The sequence below is a fragment of the Delphinapterus leucas genome, chromosome 1, assembly GCF_059928025.1.
Source record: "Delphinapterus leucas isolate spDelLeu-1000000601 "Yukka" chromosome 1, BTC_Dleu_Yukka2, whole genome shotgun sequence".
Taxonomy (NCBI): domain Eukaryota; kingdom Metazoa; phylum Chordata; class Mammalia; order Artiodactyla; family Monodontidae; genus Delphinapterus; species Delphinapterus leucas.
The window spans coordinates 20,452,818-20,468,974 of record NC_143129.1 but is presented as its reverse complement, the minus strand read 5'-3'; the positions used below and the strand labels follow the sequence as shown (position 1 = coordinate 20,468,974).

At 37.8% G+C, this 16,157-nt stretch overlaps 1 protein-coding gene across 1 annotated transcript in view; it reads left to right on the top strand.

Annotated features, from left to right (window-relative positions):
* USH2A (usherin) overlaps positions 1-16,157 on the top strand; it is a 777,251-nt gene that overhangs the window by 467,671 nt on the left and 293,423 nt on the right. Inside the window, exons 38-39 of the mRNA XM_022579226.3 lie at positions 13,244-13,394; positions 13,988-14,130. Of these exons, the coding sequence (XP_022434934.3) occupies positions 13,244-13,394; positions 13,988-14,130 (294 nt within the window). The remainder of the gene's footprint in view (positions 1-13,243; positions 13,395-13,987; positions 14,131-16,157) is intronic.

Genomic DNA, 16,157 nt, shown 5'->3' with positions numbered 1-16,157 from the left:
ACATTATGACCACCAACGTTAGGGCCTCTAATTAGTCTGACAAAGAGACAGTTCCACTCCCAGTTGAACAAATAACGTATCTAATGAAATTCAAAGTCCGTATTTTCCTCGGAGTACAGTGAACTTCATCATTCGCAGCTTTGGGGTATTTCAAAATCAACGGAGGATGACTTCCGTCTGCCTGAGGTTTCCTGGTTAACAAATTCACTGAAACTGTCTTGCAGAGTAATCTTAAGCAATTCTTTCATCTTAAACCACAAAGAGAAATGCAGGTAGAGGTATGTTGCCTTAGTTCTGTGGATGCTAATATGAAGTGGAATCTTTCATTTCTCAAAATGGTCAATAGCAATTAGTATTCAGTGGTGTCTTTTTATTCTGGTGCCCTTGACTCACCCTTGCTGCCCCTTTCTATATTACTCTTATTATAAACTGTAACTGGGAATATTCTTGCTTCTTTTCCATTCTAAATAAAGCATTCTTAGTGAACATGGGGATAATTTTTCAGTTCGTGAAGAACAATTACTAGAGCCACGCGAGATCTGCCAGTTGGGTTTTGTGTAACTTTTGACAGATTTTTACACCAATTTTGATTGAGGTAGTCTCACAGCAGTAAAATGTTGTGAGGTTTTGGGTTTCCCTCAGAAATGTAGACCCAAATGAGTCAGTGAAAGACCAAGGATAAAAGTACCATCTTCAGGCTTTATTCAACGACATACTCCATAATGTTTTGTCACTGGGCTAAGAGGTAAATGATGGTATTTTTACAAAATTTTTATGTTATGCACATGCTTTCTAGACAGGGCTTCTGTCCTAAATACTTCTCTATGACCCTGGTGACAACCTTGAGAAAATGCCATCATTTCTTTAACTTGGATCCATAAAACCTGTAGCCCTTGCTGAGCATCTTGTTTTTCTGTTTTTCTCTGGAGACCTTTCTGGGAGATCTGAGAGCCAAAGGTACCTTGAAAAGAGAGGGGGGGAAAAGTCCTTGAGAAACTGAGATAGACTAAGGAAGACAGGCAATTTTTCCAAATCTCTATCCCCAAATAAGCCTCCTCAAGATTTAAATGACATAATCATTAAAAAAAAAAAAAAAAGCTTCAAAAATGTCTTCATTCCAAACCTCCTAGCTGTAAGATTTCTCCACTCCTCAAAGCAATACCCACACTCAGAATTGGTTCTTTGGACTCCTGAGGACAGATGGGGAAGAAGCAGGGAAAGGAGGCAAAACCCTTTCTGTGCCTGTGAGTAGGGGCAAGATTCTGGCTTACTGAGTCACTTTTTTTTAAAAATTAATTAATTAATTTTTTTTTGGCTGTGTTGGGTCTTCATTTCTTTTCTTTTTTTTTTTACGTCTTTATTGGGGTATAATTGCTTTACAATGGTGTGTTAGTTTCTGCTTTATAACAAAGTGAATCAGTTATACATATACATATGTTCCCATATCTCTTTCCTCTTGCGTCTCCCTCCCTCCCACCCTCCCTATCCCACCCCTCTAGGTGGTCACCAAGCACCGAGCTGATCTCCCTGTGCTATGCGGCTGCTTCCCACTAGCTATCTACCTTACGTTTGGTAGTGTATATATGTCCATGCCTCTCTCTCACTTTGTCACAGCTTACCCTTCCCCCTCCCCATATCCTCAGGTCCATTCTCTAGTAGGGCTGTGCCTTTATTCCTGTCTTACCCCTAGGTTCTTCATGACATTTTTTTTTCTTAAATTCCATATATATGTGTTAGCTTTAAAAGGCATTGCTTAAAATAACAGTTAGGAGTTCAGGTTTTAGAGACAAGTTGCTAGATTCAAACAGCAGTTCAACCACTTATTAGCTATATGCACTTGTGCAAGTCACTTATCTGCTATGGTCTGAATGTTTGTGTCATCCTCAAGTTCATAAGTTGAAACCTTATACCCCAATGTGATGGTGTTAGGAGGTGGGACCTTGGGAAGTCATGAGGGTGGGGCTCTCATGAATGGGATTGGTACCCTTATAAAAGAGGCCCCCAAAAGCGCCCTTGCCCCCTTCCACCATGTGAAGACACAGCAAGAAGTTAACACCCATGAACCAGGAAGTGGGTTCTCAGGAGGCTGCATGGTAAACAAGAAAAAAGATGGAGTTTTAAATCAAAATACCCATGACTGAGTCCCAGCCTGGCACTTAGAGCAATCACAAGGAAGGGTAAAAGTAATGCAATACTCACACCTTCTAATTCATGGTCCAATTATAAGGTCAAATGAATGCGTACCAAACACTCCTCCCCAGTAGACCCATCTCAGAAAACGATCTCATCTTAGTCACTCTGACCTGAAATTTAGGATCCAGGCTTCTTTCTCCTTCTGCATCCCCACCTCTGTTCCATCACCAAATCCTCTGTACATTTTTCTTCCCAGTTTCTGCCTCGCTCGCTGTGCTCAAGCCACACCGCCTTCAAGGCTCAGGCCAAGCGTGCCCCTGTCTTGGGCCAGCCTGAGATGTGCGTCCCCCAGTGATTCATAAGTCTCAGCTCAAATATGATCTCCCCCCTACCCCACCTAAAGTATCAGCTTTGCCCTCACCTCCTCCCTCATCACTCCCAATCCCTTACATTAGAACTACTTTTTATTTGCTAAAATGTTCTCACCACACACACACACAAAAGGTAACTGTGAGGTGATGGACATGTTAATTAACTTGTTTGTGTTAATCACTTCACAGTGTCTACATCTGTCAATTCATCCCACCGTATACTTTAAATATACAGTTTTATTTGTCAATTATACCTCGATAAAGCTGGGGGAAAAAAAGAACTCATAAAAAGTGGGGGGGAAAAAAGAAGCGATTCTATTTCTTTTTTTTTTTTCTATTGTCTCTCTCTCCTTAATAAAACTGTTTTAATTTGTTCATCACTATATTCCCAGAGCATAGGACAGTGCCTGGCATATAAGTAGTTGCCTTTTAATTATTTGCTGACTTAATAGGTTATATATTTTATATATATACATACTTTATATAAATTATATATAATTATATCATATCATTATCTTATAATATATCTAAAATAATATTAAATTTGTATATTTTATGTAATTATACAATATAGTTATGTAATATAATGTTAAATGTATATATTTTGTATTATAATATATGTATTTTATATAACATATAATTATATAACAGTGTTTCTAGTGCTATAGTTACATTATTGTGTATTATATATATGCATAGGTATACATAAATACACACATATATGAAATACTCACTTCGATGGGGATACTGGGAAATGAATCATTCATACCTTACTATAGGAGTATAAATAAACACAACTTTCTGAAAAGCAGTTTGTCAGCTTATATCTGAAATGGTGGTAATATTCATTCCTATTGACTCAACAAGTCTAAAAAGCAAAACAAAATGTGCATTTATTAGGATACTCTGAATATTATTTACGATACTGAAAATGATATCATTCTATATCAATATCAGCTTTAAGTGAAAACTCTACATTTATAAAAATGTTACATGCAATTATTTTGAAAAGTTATGTTACTAAAAACTATTTACTGACATAGGGAGTTTTCACTATACACTGGAAAGTGCGCAAAGTTTACAAAATAACATATTAAAAGTATTCAGCATAATCATTTCAAACGATATGTTATATACATATATTTAACTATATATACAGAGAGAAGAAAGACAGGAAACAGTCTATAGTAGTGTAACAATGGCTATTTCTGTGTAGTGTAATTATGGATAACTGTTTTCTTCATTTGCTTGGTAATTTTCAAATTTTCTACCATGAACCTGCATTATTTTATAGTTAGAAAAATACATGCTTTTAAAAGGGGGCTCTGTTCTGCAAGAACTAAATTTTAGCATTTCTTTAATATTTGTTTGATGAGCAATATTGAATTCTCAAAATTTAAGTGCTCTAAAGTTTACAAAGAGAAGTGAAAAGATCTCTGCTCTCAAGTAGCTTATATTACCATTACTTTGGCATACTACAGGGAAAAGCAATGGCTAGACTTAAATTTAAGCTTCACCTTGGTGTTGAGAGATGAATTATGGTCTTGGAAATGAAAGAGACATGTATGAAACTATAGGATGCTGTTTACTAGTCATGTACTTCAGACATGTTGCTTAACTTTTTCTAACCTCAGTTTTCACATCTGTGAAACAGAGACATTGACAGAAATCAGTGATAAAATGAATGTTTTGTAAAGTGGTATTTCATATCTAATTTGATGTTTGCTGTGTTATTTTCCAAGCAATTAATCTCTTTTATGTTGAAAAAAGCATTCATTTTCAGATAATTGAGTCTGTATTTGTAAATGGGAAATACGGTCTGGGTCCTACCAATTATTAGGGTCCTAGGTTAAAGATTTCTTCCTGCACATCTTTCTTCTTACCAACTCATCCATTATCCATTTATTCACCCATTTATTCTGTCCATTTTTACAGGACGTCTTTCATATACAAAGCACTGTCCTAGGCACTGTGATATCTACTTAAATACTTTGCTTCTTTAATAACATTCCTCCGAGATTCTATGTGTCCATTGAAAAATCATTGATCTGGCATCTTTAGCTATCCGAAGACCATTTTGAATCAACCACATAGCCAATCTGAATGACAGTGATGAACTCCAGTGTCAAGCAGGCCAAAATTCAGATGCTCAGTGAGGTTTCAGCCACGTCACTTGAAGGAAGGAAAGTCAGAGTATGCCTGTGTCCTGCCCTGGTCATGATGCACAAGGGAGGGTTTAGTTTAGGTATAAGCCTTGATGGTTTGAAAGGACATTATCAAAATGGAACACATCCAATTCAGGTAACAAGGCTAGATAGTGGTTGAGGAATCCTCTTATATGAAACTCATTGGAGGGAGCAGAGATGTTTAACCGGAAATGGGGAAATTTAGTGGAAAAGAGGATGACTAGTTAAAAATGCCTGAAGTTCTATCCCTAACGGTAGTGATGGCTTGTTCTCGGGGATCAGCGTGACTCAGACAAGGTCCCAAAGAGTTCAGTGTCATTAGCACAAACAACCACATGTACCCACTGCCCAAGATGGTCCCAATTCATGCCAGCTGCCGCTCAATTCACCCATGTTGGTTATTTACAGTCCCCTGTTTTGCTCTCAGAAGGTCCCGATATGGGCAAAAGATTATTTTCAGCCTAAGTTTTGTAGAAATAATATAGTTTTTAGCTCTCCCTCAGAAGGAACTAACCAACAAGAAGAACAATAATAAAATGGGGTGACTTACAAAGCGACTATTTTCCTATCACTGGTAATGAACAGACAACTGAATGTCACTTGTTTGGGATGTTTTAGGCAAGAATCCTTTATTTGGTGGGAAGTTAGACTTGGTAGCGTTTAAGCTATCTGCCCTCCAAATTTAAAATGCTTTGACCATTCTGTGGTCAAAGATCACTTCCATGACATGCCTCTAGATAACATTTAATTTTCCAAAATCTATTTCTCTTACTAATGTAAAGAGCTCTCCATTTTGCATTTCGTTGAATTTCTGTGGGCTTTGACTCGTTCTTGAGAACTAGCAAATTCATACTAGTAGTTCTGTGTGAAGTTCCTCATAGATAATGAGATGCTATGATAAAGAAATAAGACCAGAAAGTACTTCTGAAGAATATGACTTGGACAGAAAATAGATCCAACCTTTACGAAAACGAATCTGTTTAATATTGTAAATGGTTTTTTTCATATTTATTTAATGTGTTTAATATTTATTCTCTCTTATAAATCACCTGCTATAACATGCTGTTTTGTGGTATAAAATTAAGAGCACTGCCCTTGAACTTAACCAGTCCCAGTTTAAATCCTCACTCTGCCAGTAACCAGTTTTGTGATTTGAGATAAAACATGAACCCCTCTGAACCTCAAATGCTTTATCTAATACTACAGAGAGATAACACTACAATTTTGTCCTGTAATTCTGAGGATTGGAAATAATGAACCTGGCACACAGTATGTGTTCCAAAAGTTAACTTTATGAGAGTCTCTTTCGCTAACATTAAATCTGTTTTAACCTACTTGTCACTGTTTAATGGTGCCCTATTTGTGCATCCTTGTGCTCAAGGTTGACTGTCCATTTGTTAGCACATCTGCATATTCCTCATAATTAATATCTTTTTTAATGACATATGGTTTAGTGACGGGAAATGGAGTCTTGCCTTCTGTTTTCAATTTGTTTATGACTCAACGACTCAATAGATGTGCCTGAACTTTAATTTTCCATTCTGGAAACTAGAATTTAAAATCCTTGCTCATATGTAACTATTTCAGAAAATGAGAGGAAAATGTGTAATCCAGGGGTTCTTGACTATGTGCCAGGCTATTCAGTGGTGCAGCCAGGATGCATATAGATGAAAGGCCGTGGTTTCTCTTATGTTAACAGGGAAGCCTAGATGAGGATGCCAACCATCTAATCCCTGAAATGAGAGAGTAGTGTAAGCTGGGCTGAAGTCAGATTTGAAGTGAAGCCAGTAGAAAGCATGACGTCTGCTTGGAATGAACACGAGCGGAGACGATGAGAGTCTTGGGCCCTGGAATTAGGCTGAGGACATGGTGACTCCACGTGAGCTACTTAACAATGCCCCATGACCGTGTCTGTTCCTCTGAAAGCCAAGGTCCAGCGCGTATTTGGTTGTGAATTTCTGACTTCTAAAACTCCTGAAGCACTTACACCTCTTTTATGCTCTGTACACATTCTGTGTTATTTGACTCATGTCTTGTCTCTCTGTTAAATAAAAAGTTGGTGATCTAATCCCCCTTTCTATTTATTCTGCCCTTTCCCTACGCCCAGCAAAGAACCTTGTGCAGAGTGGCATTCAATATCCTTTATTACAGGTGTGAATTTAATACAAAACACTGTAGACTTCTTTGATACCTTAATGCAGCATCTTATTCCAGTATTTTGAAATGCACACTCATACACCCCCAAATCACACTGTAGTAGTAACAAGTTGGTGGGCTGTCCTGAGACATTGGTGTGTGTGTGAAGCATATTTGAATGTGAATGTGCAAAATATGTGAATTCATTTTTTCCCCACGAATTTCTGCTTCTGGTCACTATAGCTTTGGTGGTCACTGGCCACATGAAAAGAAAGCCTCTGTTTTTGCTTTTTAGAGTTCCTCCCAAGAGTTCTATAAATCTGTATGGAGCAAATGTTTGGGGCATTTTGTTTGTTTGTTTAGGGAAGAGTCTACAAGTGTACATCATACAAAAGTTTAATGCAATCAGACATTCAAAAGATTATACCATCTAGACTAGTCCACTCTGTGATTTAATTTATTGCTTAATGTTCTATATGCATTTTGCCTTCCAAAAAAGGTTAAATTTGAAATTTTAGTAAAAGCACCCTTCCTTTGAATTTATAGATTGAGGTAGCCCAGTTGCCTTTGTAGAATTAGTATTTACTGGACAAGATGTGTTGATTCACGAGGTTGTGGAGTGCTTGCCTCGTGAGGGTCATATTAAACTTGAGAGAAGCTTTTTGAGCAACATAGCGTCTTGGAGACAGTATATCAAGCTGATAGATACATGGCTCTTGCGTTAAGAAACCAGGGGTGGAATTATGGCTGGTTCCCAGTTATTGCTTTGATGCTAAAGACCCTCAGAGGAATAGGTCTAGGATAAAAGGGGTTAACTGGAGGGGAAAAAACGTTGCCAGAATTCAGTGTTACTGAAAGCATGTAGAATGAATAGTTACATGTCAATAATTTAAGATGATCACTTTGTTTGGAAATATTTGGGGATTTTATATAATTGGAGTGTGACCAATTTAACGGAGCACATTTTCTTGTTACCACTCAAAAGAGAATCCAAGATACTTTATTATTATTATTATGGAGCATCTTCTGCGCATTTTTTCTTTCCCGACAGCATGGTAATGCAGTTTTTAACGCTTGAAGAATTTTTGTGTAAATATTTAAAACTCTAATTTTTTTCATGCTGATGACTTATCAGAGCTGATTCTTATTCCGAATTTGGATTGTCAGTGATATTATATTCCTTGACAGAAAAGTTAGACAAAAAACAATCAAATGAGGGACATGGTTTTATATGTTATACATTATATGCAATTTGCACATTACTTTTTGCCCAGGCTCTTTTGATATGTGTGCATTTGTTATACATCAGTGAAAGAATATATATCAAATAAGAAATCATCATGGTTATAAGTATTTGTACTCACAGACAAAATATCAATTAAAAAGTCTTTGGCAGCGAATGTCCCTCAATCCAAAGATTTATAGTTAAGTTACTGGGTATCTGGCCCTGGACAGCCACATTATTGCCTTTCCTAGGTATGTCCTATTTCCACTACCCGAGAGAACTACTTCATACCATTTCTTCTCTGTTCAAGCAACCAGTTCACTCCCACACTTTGGCACAGAGCGGACGCCTTTGCTTTTATTTTGCTCCCTGGGAAAACGGATGCCATCAGAAGAGGCCTTTGCTGTTTTCCCATCACCAGATCTACCTAACTCTACATCTGCAGCCTGGGTCTGTATTCACTTCTGCACAGTGGTGGGCTGTCCCTGCTCTATTTGACAGCCCACGTGCACCAGCTCTCAATTCAGTTGGCACGTGCCTTGGCTTGCCTCTCTCTCACACACACACAAGGACTTTGCTTTGGCAATTAATTATTCTTCCTTCTCCTACATCATCATTTCGCCTAATCTCTTCTGGGTCATTCCAAGAAGCATGCAAACGCTGCAACCTCTCCCAGTGTTTAGAAAGCCTTCCTCTGATACCAGAAGCTTCTCTAAGTGTTTGCCCATTTTCTTCTCCCCTTTAGAACAAAATCTCTCAGGAGTCTTCTAGGCTCACTCTACCCACTCATTGCCTCCTCTCTCATTCCCTTTTCAGTTTTCCCCGAATCAAACTGCCACGCCCACCACTGAACTGTGTCTGTTCTTGACAAGGTCACGTCCACTTGGCCAAAGACAAAGCTTAATTCTTAGTCTCTTCCTTCCTGAAACTCAGCACATTTGACGGAGTTGATCAGGCCTTCCTTTTGGAGATGCTTTCTTCACTTGGCTCCCAAAGTGCGTCTTCTCTTAGCTTCTCCCCTACCTCAGTGCTCACTCCCGTAAGTAAATCTCCTTTGTTGCAGAGACCTCCCCCTCCCCCAACCCCTCAAAATTTTGGAGGACCCCAGACCTCACTGCTCAGACCTCTTCTACATTCGCTCTATTTACACTCACCCTCTCGTTTATTTCATCACATCTCGGCCATGAAATACCACACGGACATTGATCCACAGTTCTTATCCAGACTCACATCTGCAACTTCGTCCTTGGTGTAGCCACTGTAGTTGTGTAATAAACCTCTTAAATGTAATGTGGACAAAAGAGAACTCTTGATCCTCTCCCTATCCCATTTCTCCTCTCAGGTGCCAGTCACCTGGGTGCTTGGGCCAAACACATTGGCATCACCTTTGACTCCTTTATTGTCTATCAGCGACACACGCCACAGTCAACTGAACCGCAAACTAATGCCCCCATCTCCACTGCCGGCACTTGCATGTAAGCTGCTGTCATCTGCTAGCCTGGATGACTGCAGTAGGTAACTTCCCTGCTTCCAGCCTTCTCCGCATGCCTCCCTGACTTAGCTTTTTGCGTGTAAAGTGGTATTCTGACAACTCAAGCCGGATTCAAACTGAAAGGTTATAATTTAGGGAATGAGTAAATTTATACCTTGTAAAATTAAGATTATACATTTTTCTGCAAATTTATTTTGTCATAAAACACTATATCCAGTTTCCCTACCACATGTGGTTGTGAAAGACATAAAGCTAATAGCAAGTTGAAATAAATTATATGTATCTTAAAACCTGTGACCTACTACAACACATTTTTATTTTCCCTAAAAATCATAACATTTAAAAAGAATTTTCTTTAAGATATTTTAAACTTATTGCAGGAGCAAATATTCTATGAAATTGAGTTCATATTACCTAAAATTAATTTTTATTATGGAAAATTTTCATAAAAAGATTAACAATTTGTATTCACTGTCTCTAAACATTTAGTTACTCTAAAAAAAAAAGTCCTTGATCTTGCCTTTCTGAAGGCAACTTGAAGGTTATTTGAAATTAAGAAGTATATGAAGTTTTAATTTATTGCAAGTTCAGATATTTAATTGGTTAGCCACAGTGTCATAATTCACGGTTTAGGAATATTTGATCCAGTGTTTAAGGTAGAGGTTGTACCATTATAAAGAAATCTCAATGAAATTATTGCTTAAATGTTTAAAGAAATTATCAAATGCAGATTAATTTTTCATTAGCAGGTAACTATTCTTTTGGCATTTATTCTCACTGATGAGCATTTAATTTATTAATCTGTGCCTGGACGGAGAAAAACAGTTTGCAGATTCTTTGAGTGTGGCTCTATTTAAAACTTCTTTTGTTAATTTTACTCATTAATTTCACTAAAGCTTATTACCTTGATCTATCTAGCTAGCTAGCTATCTTTATTCACATTGATATCCTGAGACAAAAATCTGTGACTTCACAAGTGTACACACACCAAAATTTACCAAGAAGTAAACTGTGCTCCTTGCACCATTTTAGTTAATTGCTACAAATTTAACTTCTTTAAAAGCTCTACAGAGTCGGTATTATTGGACGTACACTTATAAATGGAATGACTTTACATCAGTGAGGTTAAGAACTTGCCAAAATGTAATCAGCTTTGAATTTTGTGAACTGAATTGGTGAGGATGAGATTTGAAACCTCAGCTATCTGACTCCTAAATCCAGTCTCCTTTGGAAAACTAACATTATCTAGCTCCCTAAAATATTTAGATTTATGTAAGAAGTGTAAATTTTTTCAACTGACTAATCAAAATAAATAATTTTTTAATTGTAAATTTAAAAAAAGAGAGAGATTTGTATATTGCTTTTTTTCACAGGGAATCGGAGTAGACATTTTATTTTAGTTCAGTTGTGTCTGTCTTTTAGCTTATCTACCCTGATCAGTAATTACCAAATCTGTATAATTATATGATTGTGATTGAGGAATAACTGTGGTGAGTTGTAACAGATGTTAAAACTATACTTCCAAAATTTAGAAAGAAAAGCTTTTGCTTGTTAAATAATTCCCTCTCTCTTCAACTTAGAAAGTCACTCTTACTTAGCCAGAGTGGCCTTTATTTGTTTAGAATCATGACATCTCCTTGATTAAGACCGTGCCGTGGCTCCCAACCCCATTTAAAATGGAGTCCAAAGCCTTTGACTTTGACTTTCAAGGTGTAGCCCTAAGAAGGCTCTAGAGGTATCTAGACCGAGCCTAGCTCTCCAGCTTTTCCTCTCTTCTTCTTCCTCTCCTGAGTTAGTTTCAGTCACGCTGGTTTCTTTCCACTGTTCACACAGCCAGTGCTTTCCCTTCCTCACTGCCTTTGCCCTGCCTGCTCTTTGGCTGGATTGCTGTTCCTCCAAACGGCAGGTAGACATTCAGGTAGACATTCTCATGACCACCTCCTTACGTTACTGAGGTCTCTGCTCTAATGTCACCTAGTGACGTGTTCCTCCTATGGCTCTCCTGTCTAATCTGAATTGTTGTGTAATAACAAAAATCTTCACTCCTTTTCACTTTCCCTCCACTTACCCTGCGTTAGTCTTCACCTGAGCACTTAGTGCCATCTGGTAGGGTCATCGGTATCTATTTGTTCATCACTCGCTCTCTCCGATTACGTAAGTTCCGTAGGGCCAGGGGTCATGTCAACTGAGGGTTGACTCAGTGTTGTTAACCCTCCACACAAAGAACACTACTTTGCACAGAGTAGAGGCTCAATAAATGTTTACTGAATAAATTAGTGAAGTATCGATGAATTCAGAACCCTTACAACAGACTGATGAGACACGGAATCTAATTCTTCCATTCTCATCAATGGCCATTCACTAGCTTCATAGTTCATAAGACAGTTCTCCCAAACTGGAGGATATATAAAAGTCACACACTACATCAAGTTATGTATAAATGGAAGTTGAAAATGAATCTTGATAGTTGTTTTCATTGTTTTGATTCCTTCTCCTCCTTCAGCAATGGCCTCTAGTAATCCTTGGTCAATAAGAACTTATATTACAATAATCAAAAATTGCATTATAGTAGTACTTAAATTATGCTAAGGGAAGTTCAGATTAGTCCAGTATAATAACAATAGCTAACAATTAATAATTACCAGGACCCAGTAAAAGGTCCTTTATTTACATTGTCTCTGGTCTTCACAGCAATCCTAAAAAGGCAAAATACTATCCCCATTTTAAAGACAAGAAACATAAGCTCAGAGTTCCCTGGTGATTTTCCCAAAGGCACAGAACTGTGCTTAATTTGTTTTTGAGTTTCTGACTAGCTTTGGAACACACTCTGATATGAGAAGTTCATTCAAGTTACACCTGTTGGAAAAATTTATTTAATAGCCAAAGTCTTCTGGTCCATTTTTAAATTTTAATTTCTTAATAGAATAGGCTTCACTCATTTCTTTTAGGCCTTCTACAACTATCCAGATAGATTTCCCTAACAGATTATATCAAGCAAGGATGCTGACTTCAGGAAGAATTTGCCAGAGATTCCACTAGACTAGAAAAAGTCTATGCCCCAACGTGTAACATATTTGAATAAAGGCAGCATCACTGTGAGAACGGGCAGCCAACTGTATAAAACACATGAGGAAAGAAGCTTAGTTTTTATATTTTCATAAGTGAGAATTAAGGCTGGAATGTGCTACTTTCTTTGTAGAAAAGTACAATTTTAATAAACCTTGCTCAAAAAAAAAAAAAGATCCAGTTGTGTTCATGGTCGTGGTATGATTAAGGAAACAATGGGTGACATCAGTGGAAGAAATAAAAGATCCGGACTCCTTCACTGTTCAGTTGCTTGATTGTTGAACAAAGAGTTAAATTAAAAAGGTACTTTAATATTTGCTTCATTAAATCCCCTCCATGTTTTCAATTAGGGAAACAGAAGTACAGGTGGGGATGTGCTGCCTGCTCATCTGTCTTGCTGTTTGGTGGGGGGTGGGGGTGGCTTTTAAGATGGAAATACTCATGTAATTGTGTTGAAATGAACAATAAGGAAGTACAGTAGTTCCGGAATGAAAATGTTAAATTAAATGGACCATGTTTAACATTGTTGTTGATCCTGAGGAACAGTTTTTCCAGTATATGGAGCATTTCGATTCCATCCAGCATATGTTCTCCACAGTTTTCTCTGCTCTAATTCATCTGTGTTTTTCGACAGCTCCAGATGGCGTGCTGCCTCCGAGGCTTTCATCTGCCACTCCAACCAGTCTTCAGGTTGTCTGGTCTACACCAGCTCGGAACAACGCCCCCGGCTCTCCCAGATACCAACTCCAGATGAGGCCCGGCAACTCCACCCACTGGTTTCTAGAGTAAGCATTCTACTTCGTCCATCCCTTCTAACAGTCACCTGGGTTTTACAACGTAGCCACAAATTCACTACATCTTAAATTTTTAACAATAGGTCAGTTCTTACTGGCAACAAATAAAAACCTCCTTTCCAAAGTTCAAACAAACAAACAAAAAGCAACACCCTAGGAGATCATTATTTGCTTTGCAAATTTTTCATTTATAGAGGCTTAAAGTAAGATTCCTTCACCCTTAACTTTTCATGAGCACATGTATTGCCAAGAGCAGGCACACACCTGAACCCCACAAAATCTGCTGTCTGACTATGGCTACAAAATTATAATACTTATTCTACAAATTCCATGTGGCAATCAGTCTCAATACCAGACTAGAATTCACTCCAGGCTACTACTAGAATTTACATCTCATATAAATGCAATAATACAAACCCTTAGCCAAAGGACTGCTTATTTTAAAAGAGATATCACGCGATGACAGAAAATTGCAGCACTGAGAGGTATGTTGACATTCCCTGAAAATTCTTTAAGATTGTACTTGTTTTTTATTCCTTTGAATGTCTAAAGCTTCTTAATTTTAGGATTTCTTTTTCATATAGGTTGTTTTCCGATCCTTCTGCTTCGTTAAGCTATGAAGTGAGAGATCTCCAACCGTACACAGAGTACGAATTTCGGTTGGTGGTCTCCAATGGATTTGGCAGTGCACATAGTTCTTGGATTCTGTTCATCACCGCAGAGGACAGTAAGTGGTCTGAAAAACACACAGCCAGATATTCTCTATATTAGGAAGTCTTAAAGTCTTCAATTTTTCCAAAACAAAGAAATAAGCCTCCTCTATTTTCTTGATGTTGAGGGACAGTAATCTATTCCAGGACAAGAACGGTCAAAGTTTCCAGAAAGAAGAAAAATGGGGGCTTGTTGGAGGGTTAGGCCTACAGACAGGAATATGTAATTCACAATAAATTATGATATGGACCCACTCAGTCCTTCAGGGTACATCTAGGTGGCCTGAAGGAGAAAGGTTATCCTTTTCTACTCTATGACCGAATATTACAAGTGTCCTCTGCAGAAGAACGTGGAATATGGACCTTACTTCATGAAGTTACTTAGCGGTCATCATACTTTTTTCTGGAAACAGATTCCGTTGTACTTTTACTCGTACCTGAAAGACAGCCTCCAGAATAGAGGAGTATAATCTGATAACAGTCATTCTGCATGTACTACAAAGAGTACATTGGGATTGTCTTATTCAACCAGTACAGAGAATTTTCTAGTTTTTCATGGAAGAGTTTGTTTGCATATATATGTTTTTTACTCGGTTATATAGAGAAAATAAATGCATGGCAATCATATTGAGTTTTATACAGATTACTTCTTAAAAAGTATATATATATGGAAGTATAATTTTTTAGAAAAGTTAGAAATTAAATCAAGCTACACAGAGTGAAGGAGGACACTGTATCTTTGAACAATGAGGGTTTTTAGGGTTAATCTTGTCAAGTCTTTTAATCAGAGGCCTCTTAGAAGATGTTGCCCTGTTGGCCAGTTGCCATTCTGGCTCTATATTCAATGAGGACCCAAGTGACTTTCAAAAGGCTGGATATTAATCTCAAAAGGCACGGTATTTGAAACAATATCAATTGTATATGAAATTGATTCTTTTATGTCTACAATATCCTTAATTATATTATTTTAGTGAGAACAAGATATCAACTGAGATGGAATCAGGCCTATCTACCTTCCTTAATGCTTACATTAAAAAAATATATGAACAATAATATATAATAGTTCATCCATTTCTCCCAATTTGTAATTATTCCCAGGGAGCAACTTTGGTACTTTACAAGGACACATCCAGTTCTTTCATCTCAAGGGTACCATTTAGTAAATTATCAGCAGAGTGCAATAAACGACACACAAAGCCCAGAAAGCATTTATGCACCACTCAACGCGCCTACACCCCTTTTAGAGGGAACGTTACCTTCATTCTGGGGACTCTGACAGCATGAACACCAACTGGATACAGATGTATGAACCAGAGAGCTCCCACGCAAAATAGATTTTTGAAGAAACATTTTTTTTAAAAAAAACAACTGAAGATAAATTTCTAATCTCCTTAGATAGAGCATACTTGCTTGGCACTCAGTAGAGGTTAACTAAAAATAATTATTCACCCACTGCAGAGGTGATGGCTCCATAGAATGCCACATTGGAAGAGGAGAGAAAATGTCTCCTTTTTTTGGCACCACAATTTCTATTCCCATAGAGAGGGGGCAACACTTGGATTTCCTCCGTGGTGATCTTTATTGAATAGGGGTCAGGATCTCCTACATAAATAAATTCCCAAACATTGTAAAGTACCAATTAGTACAGCAGCCTCTGTTGAGCAAATTTCTCTCCTGCCTCATCTTACCATAAAACAAGCCTTACAGACCCAATGTGGTTAGAATTTTCATGCACGGAGACACTGCTGTCTTTGTGATGTTTTAGGGCCTGGGTTCAAAGGCAATAGTGTTAACCCTTCATCTTCCTTCATTAAGAATTAGTAACACTTGATTGTGTAGCAGGTATTAACCCAGTCTTCATTTTCATTGAAATCCTTTCACCAAGACAGATGACTTCTTCCTCTGCTTCACGCGTGATGTCACACACATCAGCAAAGGGCCAAAGGCTGGCTGTCTGCCCCTCCAGGTTAAGTTACCAGTGCATGCTCGCCCCTGAGACATGATAACAGTGTCCTATATATTTTGGGTGTCAGTGGAGATGGAT